We start from the raw sequence: 14,010 nt of genomic DNA, 5'->3' as shown, positions 1-14,010 counted from the left end.
TTGAGGGCTTTGCTTGTGGCCTCCTCTAGCCGTGACTGTAAGTGTTAAATAAACACACAACACAGAATTTTTTTCTTGGAAACTTGTTCCTTGTCCCGCCGATACTGTTTAGCAGATTTGAGAAACCAGGCGTTCAGTCTGTGTAGCTCAAGAAACAGAAGTGAAAAGTAAAAGGTTATGTTGCTTGTGTTCCAACCAACAATTGCTTTATTTCCTTTAGGACAAGAGTCTCGCGGAACCCAGCTGCCTTTGAACTTACCAAGCACGACCCTGAACTGCTCCTCTACCTCCAAGGGCCAGAACTGCATATGGTGCCCACCACACCTGGTTCTGAACTCCGTGCACACGAGGTAGGCATGCCATCCGCTGAGATCCAGCCCCAGCCTACCCAATATGTATAATTCTGTTAGATGCTGACTGAAGTAACTTCCGACACAGAACTCCAATCTCTCTCTTCCAGTTTGCTGTTCAGAGAACTATATGTGGTTCATAAGAGAAACTACATACAGAATGCACAGGCAGGATTCCGAGACCTAAATTTAACAGTCATGAATAGTTAGCTTTATCATTATTACTCAATGGCAAGAAATGAAATTTTTTAGAAGGTAAAATCTCAATTGTTAGAATAGAATGTATGGGGCTGGAGAGATGGCTCCGCAGTTAAGAGCATTGTCTGTTCTTCCAGTGGTCCCAGGTTCAATTCCCAGCACCCGCATGGCAGCTCAACTGTCTGTAACTCCAGTTCTAGAGGACCTGACACCCTCACACAGACAACACACCTGCAGGCAAAACACCAGCGAACACATGCACAAACAAAATTTTAAAAAGGATTTATTTATATATAAATACACACAGAATACAAGATGCATTCCTAATTATATACAAATTCTGCTTCTCAGAAAGTTGAATATGCAGTATAAAGAGGGATAAGAACGCCTAAAAAAAGTCTCCATTGTATTTTAACCTTCAATCTCAACACTGGACTAGTCTTAGAATCAATCATACATTACAGCATTTCCACAAAAGCTCTTTATTGAAACTGGGAAGCCAGATGCACTGACTGTTTTCCTTGGGGTGCTGGGCTTCGAATTAAGCGCAGGCCCAAGGCTCACACTCTAAAACTAACATGCTCAGAAATGAATGTGAACTGAATCAACTCATTGTCTTCCTACCATAAAAGCATTTTAATTGTGTTAGATGTTGACTGTAAGTAATTACATCACTGTAAGAATCCAATTTTGCTTCTCCTTTAGTAATCTCCCTCCTTCACTGTGTGTCTGGACAGCAGTGGCACCGTCCAGAACTGCAGGAACTATTACTCCCTGCAGAGACTGTATGTTCACACTTGAAGAACTGTAAGGCTGGGGATTTGCTCAGTGGTAGAGCACCTGCTTGCTTAGCATGGTACCAAACCTGGGTTCGATAGACTGCACAAGAAAATAAGTAGATAAAACAGCTGTACTCCGTTCTGACTCTCAGCAGTGGACTCTGCAATGCCTCGAGGACAACACATCTGTCTGTCTCCCACACAGGAGCTTAGCAGACACTAAATGGAAAAATAACGTTCCGTTCCAACTGTCTCAGAGACTGTGTCCGTTTCAGCACTGGGAATAATTTCCCTGTAGAACGCTGAAGGGAGGTAACAGTACTCTGCACATCCTCACAGGGATGGTAACTCTGCAGATACTTGGGAGATGAGAGTAGTGTTTTGTTTTCCAAAGGCTTGTGGCTTGAATCTCGGCCTCGTGCATACAGTAATCAGGCACTCAACGTGACAGCTGGCAGTGGTGACGGCACCATCTGGAAAGTCTCACTAGAAGACATGGGTCCCTGCGCACCTCTCTCGGTCCGCGGCTTATATGACACAGTAGGTGTAGAGAAGCCTCTGAGCCATCGCTGTGTTCCCGCTGCTCTGATAAATGAGAGACATGTTGTAGGCAATGTCTCTCCGAAGGTCTAACTGGTCAGCTTCTATGCCCTGGGAGAAAAGACAATGAGTATTGTATTTCCAGCTGTCAACCATGACCGTATTATGACAAGCTTCTGTAATTTTACAAAAATGACTTAAAATCATATAACACTAAAAACAGAATACCTTGGACCTACAGACCTACACTGATTCAGGTAGTATAGTCACGGTTTTGCCAAATGTCCAAGCAACTGAAAAGTCTTCCCAGTCACAGTAGAACAGACGAATTCTGAGTCACTAGGCAGTCGGGAGCCCCACTGAGAGCTTGTCAAGAGTTCCTAGCGGGGGTCTGAAAACTTGGGCAGTTCCCTTGCTGTGTTCAAAGTTCACTTTCTCTGATGGAGGCCAAAATAAATGCTGATGCTCACAGTGTGCGTCAGGAATTGAAGTGTCAATTAAACTTTAAAAACTATATTGACAGTGGCCTCTGTCTGTGTGAGGAGGCTGGGCAAGCGTGGCAGCCTGAGGTCAGACCTCCAGGACTCACCTCTGCAGCGCACAGCGGCTCACAACAGACGGACTCCACCTCAGGCAAGGTGGACGGCGAGGCCGGTCTCGGGACAGCATACGCACGCTTTGGCATACATACACTTGCAATCACATGAAACCCCACATACAAAAAAGGGTTGTTTGGTTGTTCTCACGAAACAGGTTGTTGTAAACTCAGAAATGAACGGTATACACTAATATTCGGGATTCACAACTGGCAGGCACAGGAGCTACCTAGCTCTGCATAACTGAAAAGGGGGCCAAAGGTCACAGCCGCATGTGCACAGGGTCAGACGGTTGTTGATCAGACCACAAGGCCAGGATGCCAGCAGTGTCCTGCTGCTAAGCCTAAATATAAACACATTACAGAGGAACTTGAGACAAGGTCTCTCTGTGGCCTGGGATGGCCTTGGGCTTGAGGTCTTGGTCTCCCATGAGACTGGTGATACGTGTCACTGCAATTTTACTATGTACACTATGTCTAGACCCTCGGACTACAGAGCAGAGTGTGGACGGAAGCCATGTGCATGTTACCTCTACCACGAGCGGAGGGAGTGCCAGAGCCTTCTGGTAATAGTGAATTGCAAGGTGAGTCAGTCCCAGCTGATGGAGGCCACGGCCCAAATTGTAGAAGGATTCCTGGCAAGGCCCACGTATGCTGAGGTATCGATTAAGGAAGGAGAAGCCCTACCGAAAAGAAAAGGACGGTTGAGCATGTTCACCTGAGATCGCTACCCACCCAAGGGCAGCACACTGAAGAAGTCCGGGCATGTCAGAGTCTGGTTATACACCACCAACATGCCGTTGACGCAGGAATCATACAGACAAGGGGGACCTCATAAAACTGAAAAGCCTCTGCATAGCTGTACGTCTGACAGAAGATTAACATCTAGAATATACAAAAAAATAAAAAGTCAAAAGACACACATCACCCATTCAAAACCTGAGTCTAGGACTTGAACAGAGAGTTCTCAAAAGAAAAGAAGAACGGCCAAGAGATAACCCATCTTACCCTTGTAAAAATGGCAAAGATCAATGGAACTGACAAAAAATGAGAGGGTGCAAGAAAAAAGAGACCTCCATTCACTACTGTAGGACTGGAAACTTGCGCATCCACTATGGAAATCAGTGTGTAGAATTCTCAAGCTAAAAATAAAGCTCCCATGTGCTCTAGCTGCTATTCCACAGATGACTGCTGGAGAATGAGCACAACCTAAATGCCCTACAACGACAAGTGGATAAAGAAATGCGAACATATACGCGATAGAATACTACTCGGCTGTAAAGAAAATGGAACCAGGACCTCTGCAGGTCAGTGTATGCACCAGAAAAGATCTCAGTGAGGTAACCCAGACCCAAAGACAAACACCGCATGTTCTCTCGTACTGGAGGCTCCTACTCCACATCCTCAGAAATGAGCACAGGGCCTGGAGCAACTACAGAAATTGAGAGAATAAAATGGGGCCAGTGCTAGATGAGGGGCGGCGAGAAGAGATCTGACCAGGGAGATACAGGAGGGAAGAGGTAAGAAGACCAGGGCACCAGCGACCTGAGGGGGATGGAGCAACGGGGCTCTAGGGCTGAGAGGGGGAATACAGAAAGAACTGGAGGAAAGAGAAGAATGTGTGAAAGAGCCACAAGAAAACACTACTATCTGCCTTTTTAAAACAAATGTAATACATGTAATTCTCTCTATATATAATTTTAATGGATTTATCTGGTCTGCCTTCAAAGGGGCAAAGACTAAAAACCCCAATACCAGATAAGAAGTCCTCCTTTGAGCTGTCGGCCCAGACTACTCAAGAGACTCCCAAAGCACACAGCCTATCGCTGCTGCCCGCGGTTGACCCCAAAATGGAAGGACAGTCCCTATTGGTGAAGACACCATGTACTTGAGAAACAGGCCCCGACACCCTGAGCTGGAGACCACTGTCCCCTGCCTGAGGACTGGGTTTCATGGCGCCAGAAGGTACCATGCAAGCTTCCAAAGGAGGGAGGCAACCACCATTCCTACAGCTATGATACTACGAATCAATGTCCACCATGGCTTGAGAACCCTGAAGGGGCACACCTCGGTGGTCACCCCCACCCCGCTCTCTACCTGTACTTAAGAAAGCCATGCCTGGTACTGGAAACCTAGCCAGCTACTCATTGCTATTAGAGGAGAATCTACAACCACTCCTTTACTAAAGCCAGCACGATTCCTAACCACACACACACACGAGTAGTCTTCCTGCTTCGTCAAGGAGCATTTTCTTTGCAACAGACAGAGACCACTAGGAAAAACCTCCACCAGTTAAAATGCAGACTGGAGCCCAGTCCCAGTGAAAACATCTACAAAACACTACCAAGGCTCAGGGAACATCTGCACAGACGTGAGCAGGCACACAAAACTAATTAAATGAGTCCTTAGGACCTCAGACAGGAGCCTCCAGAGAGCATAAAAGGACCAAATTCAAAATCCTGCAGATTCTACCTATAGCCGCTGTGATCTTACTGCACATGCTCACCACCCTGCTAAATCCTGCAGATTCTCCTACAGCTGCTGGGATCTTATTGCACATGCTCACTACCTGCTGGAAATCAGCCTTTGTCTTCAGTGTGACATTATGCTAAGTCCCCCGAGTCTGGGGCACAGGAATCAGTGCTGAGCGTTCCCAACACTTTTATCAAGCAGGCATTACTTTTGAAATCGGTTTTTCCGAAAGACATTACACACATGAACTCACGTTCGGGAGTCTACTGAGTTACCTGCACAGTCAGGGCGTGTCTCTTGAGCACATACTTCTGAGACGCCATGTGAATGAAGGTGAGGCCGATGCAGAGGTTGTACAGAGGCTCGCTGGGACAGGCACGGAACGCTTGCACATACTGCCCTGGAGAGTGAGTGAGGCCAGACCATGACGTGACAACAGAGCTCCCACTTCCTCTTTGCTCCCATGTTTTTAAAACCAAACACCACTGATTGATGTATGAAGACCCTAACATTATTAGCTCAAACCTTACAGCAATGTACACCACTACTAGAAGTATCCTCATGAGTGAGTCTAGATGATAAAGAAAAACTTGTGCCAAGACAGACATTTCTACATAGAATAATACTTCTAAAATAATTTAGCAGTATGATAATCTATGACCTTAAATCTGTTTTCAAAGTAAAGGGAGAATGTGTGTGGTGTGTGACGGTGTTCATGTGGGCATGCGCATGTGTGCACACGGTTGCCAGCTGCTGACTTCTAATCCTAAATAGGAATGCCTGGTGACCTTAGGCCTACCTGACCTCTAAAGAAAAATAACAAAATATTCTCACGATTATTATTTGTACTTAGAAGCACTCTTACATAGATTTTGTTTTAAATATTTCTTTATATTAACTCACTGAATGTCCAAAATAATCTCTACGATAGGTTCTTATGTCTGTCTAAGGACTGCTCTGCAATGGGAAAGAGGCTATTTGAAACCCTGGCAGCTCTGCTCCAGAGCAGAGGCCCGGCCCTTGGCCCCATGCCGACAATCAGGTGTCAGCACACTTACCGAGTGCATGTTTGAAGCTCCCAGATACGAATGCGTTGTGTCCATTTAGAACGCACAGAGCATGATTTTCTGGGTTTTTCAGCATCAGACGGAGACAGAAGCGATGATGTCTTACATCTTGGGAGTGCATGGTGACTTGATTGAAAATATTCCACAGCTGGGGCTTATTGACATTTTCCATTACCATCACCCTACAGCAGCAGGAAGGAGATGAGAGGGAAAGAATGTAGAAATCAGGAAGTTTAAGAATCAAAACCTTTAGTGCTATCCCCCAGTAAGGAAAAGCAAAGCTTCTTATACAATGAGAGATCTTTTTCCCTAGGAAATACTGCTTAAGTTAGCACTTATCTTGTTTTTGATGTTGAAAAACATCTCTTAATGTAAAATGTATACCAGCTTGCTGTACCTGCCTTCCAGCTTCCTGTCGCTAGAGAACGGTAAGCAGTGACTGATAAACACAGCACTCCAGGCACTGTGAAAGGCTTTAGATACAATAAGCCATTTAACCCTAATGACAGTAGAATGCCCTTTTACAAATGGGATCCTGGAAGGAGAGGTTAAACCACTAACTAGCCTGATGTCACAAACAAGGAAATGTCAGGACCCGAACCTGAGAACTCCAGCTGTAGAGTTCACCTAAGAATCAGCAGTGAACTGAGCCACTGGCCACAGGAGCATCGGGAACAAAACAGCTTATTAATTTCTGATGTAGGAGCCTAAGTCAAGTCAGTACACAGGCGGAGATGGCTCAGTGGTTAAGAGCACCATCAGCTTTTGCAGAGAATCAGTCCCCAGCACCCACATGATGGCTGACAGCCATGTGTAACTCCAGTTCCAGGGGATCTGGTGCACAGACACACACTCGGGCACACACACATAAATCATATTTCAGAAATATTCAAGACTGAAAAGTTACCTGATATAGTCATATGCCTTTCTGAAATTTTTGTCCAGAATAGCAGCAGATAGACCGAAGTATTCCAGTTCCTTCCGCTTCTGTCTGTCGTCATAGAAGGAGTAGTACTCCAGTGAGGAGTCCACGAGCAGTTCAGCTTCCTGGAACCGGGATAAGTCACTCAAGGTGTAGATGGCCTTCAAGAGAAGGTTCCACCAGTCTTCTTTTGGCAAGACACTCGTAAGCACAGCAAATATTGCTAGAATGAGACAATGGAAACCAATCAGGACATGTCAGCTGCAGAAACAGCAGTCCTGAGTCCTATGTCCTAACCTGCTGATAACCAGACAAAGACGAGAAGAGTGGCTGCTTGTGTAGACTCCTTCAGTCCTGTGTCCTTCAGTTCTGAATGACCAACAACCTAGCATGGCAGTCAGCTCTCATGACTGCAGTCACTAACCCCACATGCCGTTGCTGGTCTCAGCTCAGGTGCACGCTGCCCTCAGGGGACGGTCTTCTAAGTACACAGAGTGCACACAGCCTTCTGATGTTTGGAAAGTGACTGCCACACTGTACAGATTTGGGTTTTCTTGGTCTTTTTCAAATCTCAATTTTCTCTGCCTTAAAATTTCACTTTGCCTTTAACATCTTTTTCATTTGTCCATTTATTAGTCTCCTTTAAAAAATTACATTTAAAGAATAGCAAGGCAGACACGGTAGTGCACACCTGTAAATGGGAGGGTGCTAAGAGTTTAGGGCCAGCCTGAGCTGCACGGCAAGTTTAAGACAAGCCAAAGCAATTTACAAGGAGAGAGAGCAGGGAGGAAGGAGGAAAAGTGAACAGAAAAAAAAGAGGGGAAGAGTGGGGGAGGGGAGAAGAGGGGACAAAGGACTTGGGGCTGGTGAACGCAGCTCAGTAGCAGAGGGCTTGCCTAGCATGCGTTGGTCCCTCAGTTCAGTCCCTAACACTGAAAAAGAAAAAGGAACGGAGGGGGAGAGGAAAAGAAAGGCAAAAAGATTTGTATTATCTGAGCTACCAACTATTCTTCTGGTAATCTATGTTAAACAATGAAAACATGGACAGATCTATATATGAAGACCAGAATATAAAGAAGTAACCTGATATAGTATATAGACTGCTATCCAGTGGACATTCTCACCAGCTACAGAGAGAGCAGAATAACCTAAGAAAATTCTATGTGAAAATACAGAGTGCAGAGCTGCATGCAGGACAGGGAGGACCTTTGGTGGAACCTGCCCAGCATGTGCAGGGCCCAGGTTGACCCCAGCCCTACAAAGCTGCATGTTACATAAAGACATCCAATCGGTTGCCATCACCACTAAGATCAAATTAGTAATCTTACCAAACTAAAAAGCCAGCAGACCTGAAATGAGGAAGGAAAAAGCTAGGTTTTACATGCAGAAAAATAATTTAGGGAAACATCTCCAAACTACATGCCATGAGAAGTTTCTGGATTAAACCCAGAAGCCACGAACTGAGGAGACAGCAGGACTCACAAGCAGCTAGAGCCCAGGTCATGGGCATCTGAGCGCTCCTGACTCCGTCTTCTTGTCCAGTGCCAGTCCTAACAGTTAATCAATGCTGTGTTAGCTAAAATGCAGTCACCCCCAGACTGCCCTCTCCAGTCTCTAATGGTCTTTCTCTGGGTAACCACTGCACTCAACACCCCAGCACTGTGTGTCTTTAAAGTCCCGTGACTTGGAGGGCCGCTGACATTCACCTGCAGAGAGTTTCTGTGACCACTACCTTTGTCATAAAAGGATTCAACACAACAGAAGCAATGTGATCACAGTCACTGGGCATCTAATCTTCACAGGATAATTTTCTTCTTAAAAGGTCAAAACTGTTTCGCTTTATGTTTTTCAGAGAAGCGGCCAGTGGATATTTTGCTTTTAATGTTTAAAAGTGTTTGCAGTTGTCTTCTAACAATGAGTTGGTTATTCCTGTCCGACTGAGATCACAGTGTTCATTTCCTCTAGGTGGTTGTCAGGCTTTACCTCCTCAGTCTTTTTCAATTCAGTCAGGTTTTATGTGAAACAAATGAAGCAATTACCTTTTGCATCATAATTTGATGTTTCCTGCTCATTGTTGTCTGATATTTTATCTCTTGACACTTTAATAAGGTAGAGATGCCTTTCTCCAGATTTGGAACTGGATATCAAACAAACTTGGGCTCTATTCATTGCGACCTGAATAAAAGATGATGAGCTGCTTCTTAGGCAATAACTTAGTAAGATTGACGACCCACAAGTACCACATACCAGGCTGAAAGCACTTCAGCAAAAGACTCCATATTTTAAATGCCTACAAGTAGAATGAATTGATCTGTTTTTCTTATCAAAGGAATTTCTGTCACTACAGACACATTATCAGGGGACACTGTCAGTTCACTACGACATGCAGAGCAGGAGAGGGAGAGGAAATGCGTGTCGCTTCCCTGCAAAAACACTCATACACCTTTAATCCCAGCACTCGGGAGGCAGAGGCAGGCGGATCTCTGAGTTCGAGGCCAGCCTGGTCTACAGAGCAAGTTCTAGAAGAGACTCCAAAGCTGTAGAGAAACCCTATCTCAAAAACAAAACAACAACAACAACAAAAAAAAACCCAACAGACTCAGAATGGATGTGCAAACATGCACAACATTTTCACAGAATGGCCCATTTCAGTACATACATACTGTGGGGCTCATCGGTAATTCTTGAGTTCCCTTATTTCAAGATAAGTAGACTTAAAGATTTTATTTCACTCTTTCTACAATCAAGCTTATATTACCAATCTTAGGGCTGGATATAGCTCAATAGGAGAGTACTTGCCTAACACATGCAAGACCCTGGAGTAAATCCCTGTTGTTATAAAATAATTTCTAGTCTTATATCACTAATTTCTAAGTCTTGTATTTACCTGCTTTTCCCTTTAAACTGTTTAATACAGAGGGACAATTACAAAGCTATCATTCTGTTTAAACCAAAATATAAACATTTTTAAAATGAGCAAGGCGAATGTAAAGAAAAGTCACTCCCCACCTTCAGAAGCATGGCCAGCATGGTTAGTAAGGTGTCCAGGTAGCCATACATTTTCCCTTGAGAGAATAACAGCGTAGACCGGTGAAGCAGCAGCTTCAGTTCCTAGAGAAACAAGCACACGACAGGGACTGCTGAGATGAAGCTGATGAAAATGGTTTTATTTGAAGAAATAAAGTTGGTTTGTTTTAGAAACTAGACTCTATGAACATTTGTTTTATGATAAAATCAAAACCTATTACTTTAGAAGCTATAATTTATACTTAATAAAAATGACTAAAACTTAAGATAAAACTCTTTTTCAAAACCACTCAGTTTGGAGGCTAGGGAAATGGAGACCCCAGAACCCAGCATGTGGCACAGTGACAGAAGCTCACTGGCCAGCCACAGCGATGAGAGCTTCACGTTCAGTGAGAGACTGTGTCAACACACAAACATGTGTGGGGAAACCTAGGAAAGATACCTGACATCTGCATCTGACCTCCAAACATGACGTCCACACTACTACATACAACACACATGCCTTCTGCCTCTGACCTCCAAACATGCACACATTCACATTAACTACTAACACACAGGCCATCTGCCTCTGACCTCCAAGCAGACACACACTCATGCTACTAGTACATACAACACACATGTCAAAACAAACAAATTCCACTAAATTAACACACTAAACAAAAAATTCGGCAATAGCTGTAAAAACCAAGGCAAAGGCTCTCAAGTTGTACGACCTGAGCAGAAAGCCCAGTGATGTGGCCTACCTGCTGTGCGGCATTCGCATCCTGGGCTAGCGTGTCTGGGTCATACATCGGTTCCAGAGCTTCCAGGGCTTTCTCAGGTCGACCCAGCTGCTGCTGGAGGATGGAAAGTGAGATTCTTGCGTCCAGGTGGAGTGGGGCCAGGTCAACCACTTTGCTGTAGCTCTCGGCAGCGCGCTCCATGTAGCCCAAGGCCTTCAAGCATTCTAGGGTGGTGAAATAAAGGTGTTTAATTCTCAAGTTGTAAACTGGACAAAACTATTGCTTTTCAAATTTAATTAGTAATTTATTTTATTTTACTTTCTGAGATAGAGTCTCACTATGTAGTATAGACTGCTCTCAAATTTGCAACCTTCTCGCCCCAGCCTCCGAGCCTGAGTACTCATTCACACTTCCTCCCCTGGCAGGATTTTACTGCTTTAAAGAACTGTTAGAGCAACAGAAGAAAACTGTAAGATGAATATATATTGTTCGTACTTATTTTTTCTTGTCTAAAAATTTATTCTTATAATTTATTTATTATAAATGATATACCCTGACTATAGCCTCCCTCCTACTCTGTTAACTGATTGATCAGCTGGCCATTCTGCTGATCTCTTCCCTGGTGGTAAAGATCAAAGCCAGAGCCTTATGCACACAAGGCAAGCACTCGATGGGGTGAGCTAGACGCCAGGCCTGGCCTCAGAACTAAACTGCCACAAGGATGTAGTCAGAGTCTAGATTCAACTTGATGAGTCTTTCCTCACTGGGTGCTGTTTTTAGCATTCCCCATGTCCTCACTGGCATTCTGAATGTTACAGAATAACATACACACTGGTCGTACCACAGGAACCATTTTAACATGCCAAGAGTTCAAGACCGGAGAGTTGACTTAATCCACAGACTTGCTTGTTATGGCACAGTGACTGCTGACAGCATTACTGTCTATGTATCTTAGATTAGGATTTTATAAAATCCAGGATACTGCCAACAGTAAGCTAGCTCCCTCCTCTCACACAGCATCACGAGCCCATGGAGAGGTGACTCCCCAATCCTCACCTCTCTACTCCCCCATAACCACTTCACTCACACTGTTACTGGGTTCCCTGGTTTTGTAAACCCCCAATATTAACTACTTCCCACTTTCCCATTCCACTCAACAGGAGTCCTCAGCAGGAAATCCCTCGCTATCCACTACGCTCAGTCATCTGAACCCGGAGGCACATTCTGAGAAGTCTGTCTTCTTCTGTCCTGTCCTCTCTGTTCTAGCAGCTCCACCACCACCAGGCCACATCTCCTTAGATGACCTCCGAAGTATCCTCCTCGAACTGTTTCCTCAAATGTCTCCTGGCCACCGCGGCCGGCTAACTCTCGAGAACAAACTAGAACGAAGCATGAATGGACGCCATGACGGCATCTCCTGCTCGTTGTCCCGGTTAGCTCACGACCACAGCTATCAAATCCTTCAATGGGCTTCCCTGATGTTTAGATGACCGAAGCTTTAATCTCCACTACAACTCAGCTGACTGACGCAATTCACTAACTTCAAGCTGCATGGCTTCAAAATGGAAAAAGCAGTGATCAACACCATCAGGATGAGAAAGGGTTTCCAAGTGTCTACTGCTAATCACGGGGCAGCCCCAGTGCACCACGGCTCCTTTACAAACCCCACAAAGGTGGCTTGGTTTAAAGGTATTATTACATTCATGTCTACTCTTCAAAATAGAAAAATGCTCTCTTTTTTGCTTGTTTTTGGTTTTGGAGACAGGGTTTCTCTGTAGCTTTAGAGCCTGTCCTGGAACTAGCTCTTGTAGACCAGGCTGGCCTCGAACTCACAAACACCCGCCTGCCTCTGCCTCCCAAGTGCTGGGACTAAAGAGGTGTGCGCCACCACCACTTGGCGAAAAACGTTCTCTTAATAATGAGATTTTTCCTAGATCCCACCTGTGATGTGAGCCATGTTCTTAGAGGCCAACTATTTCTTCTCCAGCTACAGAGGACTTGCTTCTCTCAATACTTGTTACAGCTTTCTAACATTAAATGAAAACTGTTCTGTTAATGTCTTTTTGTTTGTTCTTCTTTTGGGGTTTTGTTTTGCTCGTCTGTTTGTTTGAGACAGGGTCTCACGATGTAGCCCTGGCTGGCCTAGAGTTAACTGGATGTAGACCAGGCTTGCCTCAAACGCAGAAGTCTGCGTGCCTTTGTCCCCCAGATGTGCACCACGAGGCCCAGCCTTTAATCTTCTTTACTTAGGACATCCTATCAGATTATCTTCTATTTTTGTATGTCTAGGAGATCTGGTTGCTTTCTTAAGTGGTTTTCTCTACTCTGAATAACTTATTTTCAGACTACTATGGATTTAATCACAATAAAATAAAATGATTAATAGGTTAATCGAGCACGGGGGCTCAAACAGCATGGAAAAGCACATCAACTATTTTCTCTCCAAATAACATTAAACATACATTTATAAAAACTCTTTAAAAATAATGTTGTTCCTATCTGATATTACAGTTCTATAATGCATGATTATGGCAAGTGAAGGACAGGTGTTTAAGGGGCGTGTCAGCTTTCTTACATTATCACCCTCGGATTTCCCGCAAAGTCAACGTCATTAGGTAAATTTACTGTCCTCTAGAGAGAACTCTGTGGCTTTGCTGTCACCCATGTCAGGAGCGATGGCTCAAGGGTGCTGACACTTGATAATCTAGTAAGGCGACGGCAGTACAAACCAGTCTCCCAGCTACACGAACCCAGAACCACTGGCACAGATATTCTATGTTATAATGTACCATGTTGGGAACGGAGGCTAAAACAGTTTCCTCCACAGCTGAAGCGTTACCTGCATGCCGAAGCCAAACCACTGCAAGGTTGTATCTTTCAGAGCAGACCAGCGCGCTGAGCAGGGGAAGTGCAGAATTATATTCACCCACATCCAGAAAAGCTTCAGCCACATCCAGATAGAGGTCACCCATATCTTCAGGATTCTGTTCCACCAGTGTTGTCAAGAGAGGCTAAACCCCAAATAAAACCAGAGGTTAAACACTCACTGTAAGTAACCATACATCTCTATCAGCTACATGACATAAGCCAGAAAAGCAGCAGGGACTAACAAAACAGCTTGCTGGTCATTCTCTGCTCGTCTATTTCTGTTAAAAAGATCCAGACTCATTCATTCATTCACTCATCGCTGCGTGGGCCTATTAAAGGGCCAGCGGCTAGGAAGTGAGCTCACTGGGGAGTGCGTTCTCTAAACAGCGATCAAGTCTGCCTTAGGCTCGGAGTCTGAAGAGCCACTCCCTCGGCTCCTGCTCAGATGGCACCTTCTGAGGGGTCCCCAC

General features: G+C 44.8%; 1 protein-coding gene across 1 annotated transcript in view; it reads right to left on the bottom strand.

Annotated features, from left to right (window-relative positions):
• Positions 1-821: 821 nt before the first annotated feature.
• Positions 822-14,010, bottom strand: part of Gtf3c3 (general transcription factor IIIC subunit 3) — a 32,356-nt gene continuing 19,167 nt past the window's right edge. Inside the window, exons 10-18 of the mRNA XM_057758686.1 lie at positions 13,512-13,683; positions 10,694-10,896; positions 9,933-10,034; positions 8,963-9,098; positions 6,909-7,146; positions 5,993-6,183; positions 5,210-5,334; positions 2,993-3,145; positions 822-1,978 (exon numbers count right to left, since the gene is read on the bottom strand). Of these exons, the coding sequence (XP_057614669.1) occupies positions 1,856-1,978; positions 2,993-3,145; positions 5,210-5,334; positions 5,993-6,183; positions 6,909-7,146; positions 8,963-9,098; positions 9,933-10,034; positions 10,694-10,896; positions 13,512-13,683 (1,443 nt within the window). The 3' untranslated portion in view covers positions 822-1,855. The remainder of the gene's footprint in view (positions 1,979-2,992; positions 3,146-5,209; positions 5,335-5,992; positions 6,184-6,908; positions 7,147-8,962; positions 9,099-9,932; positions 10,035-10,693; positions 10,897-13,511; positions 13,684-14,010) is intronic.

Source organism: Chionomys nivalis, chromosome 26, assembly GCF_950005125.1.
Source record: "Chionomys nivalis chromosome 26, mChiNiv1.1, whole genome shotgun sequence".
In the NCBI taxonomy this organism is placed as follows: domain Eukaryota; kingdom Metazoa; phylum Chordata; class Mammalia; order Rodentia; family Cricetidae; genus Chionomys; species Chionomys nivalis.
Note: the sequence above shows the minus strand (reverse complement) of the source record. Positions and strands in the feature narration are given on the sequence as shown.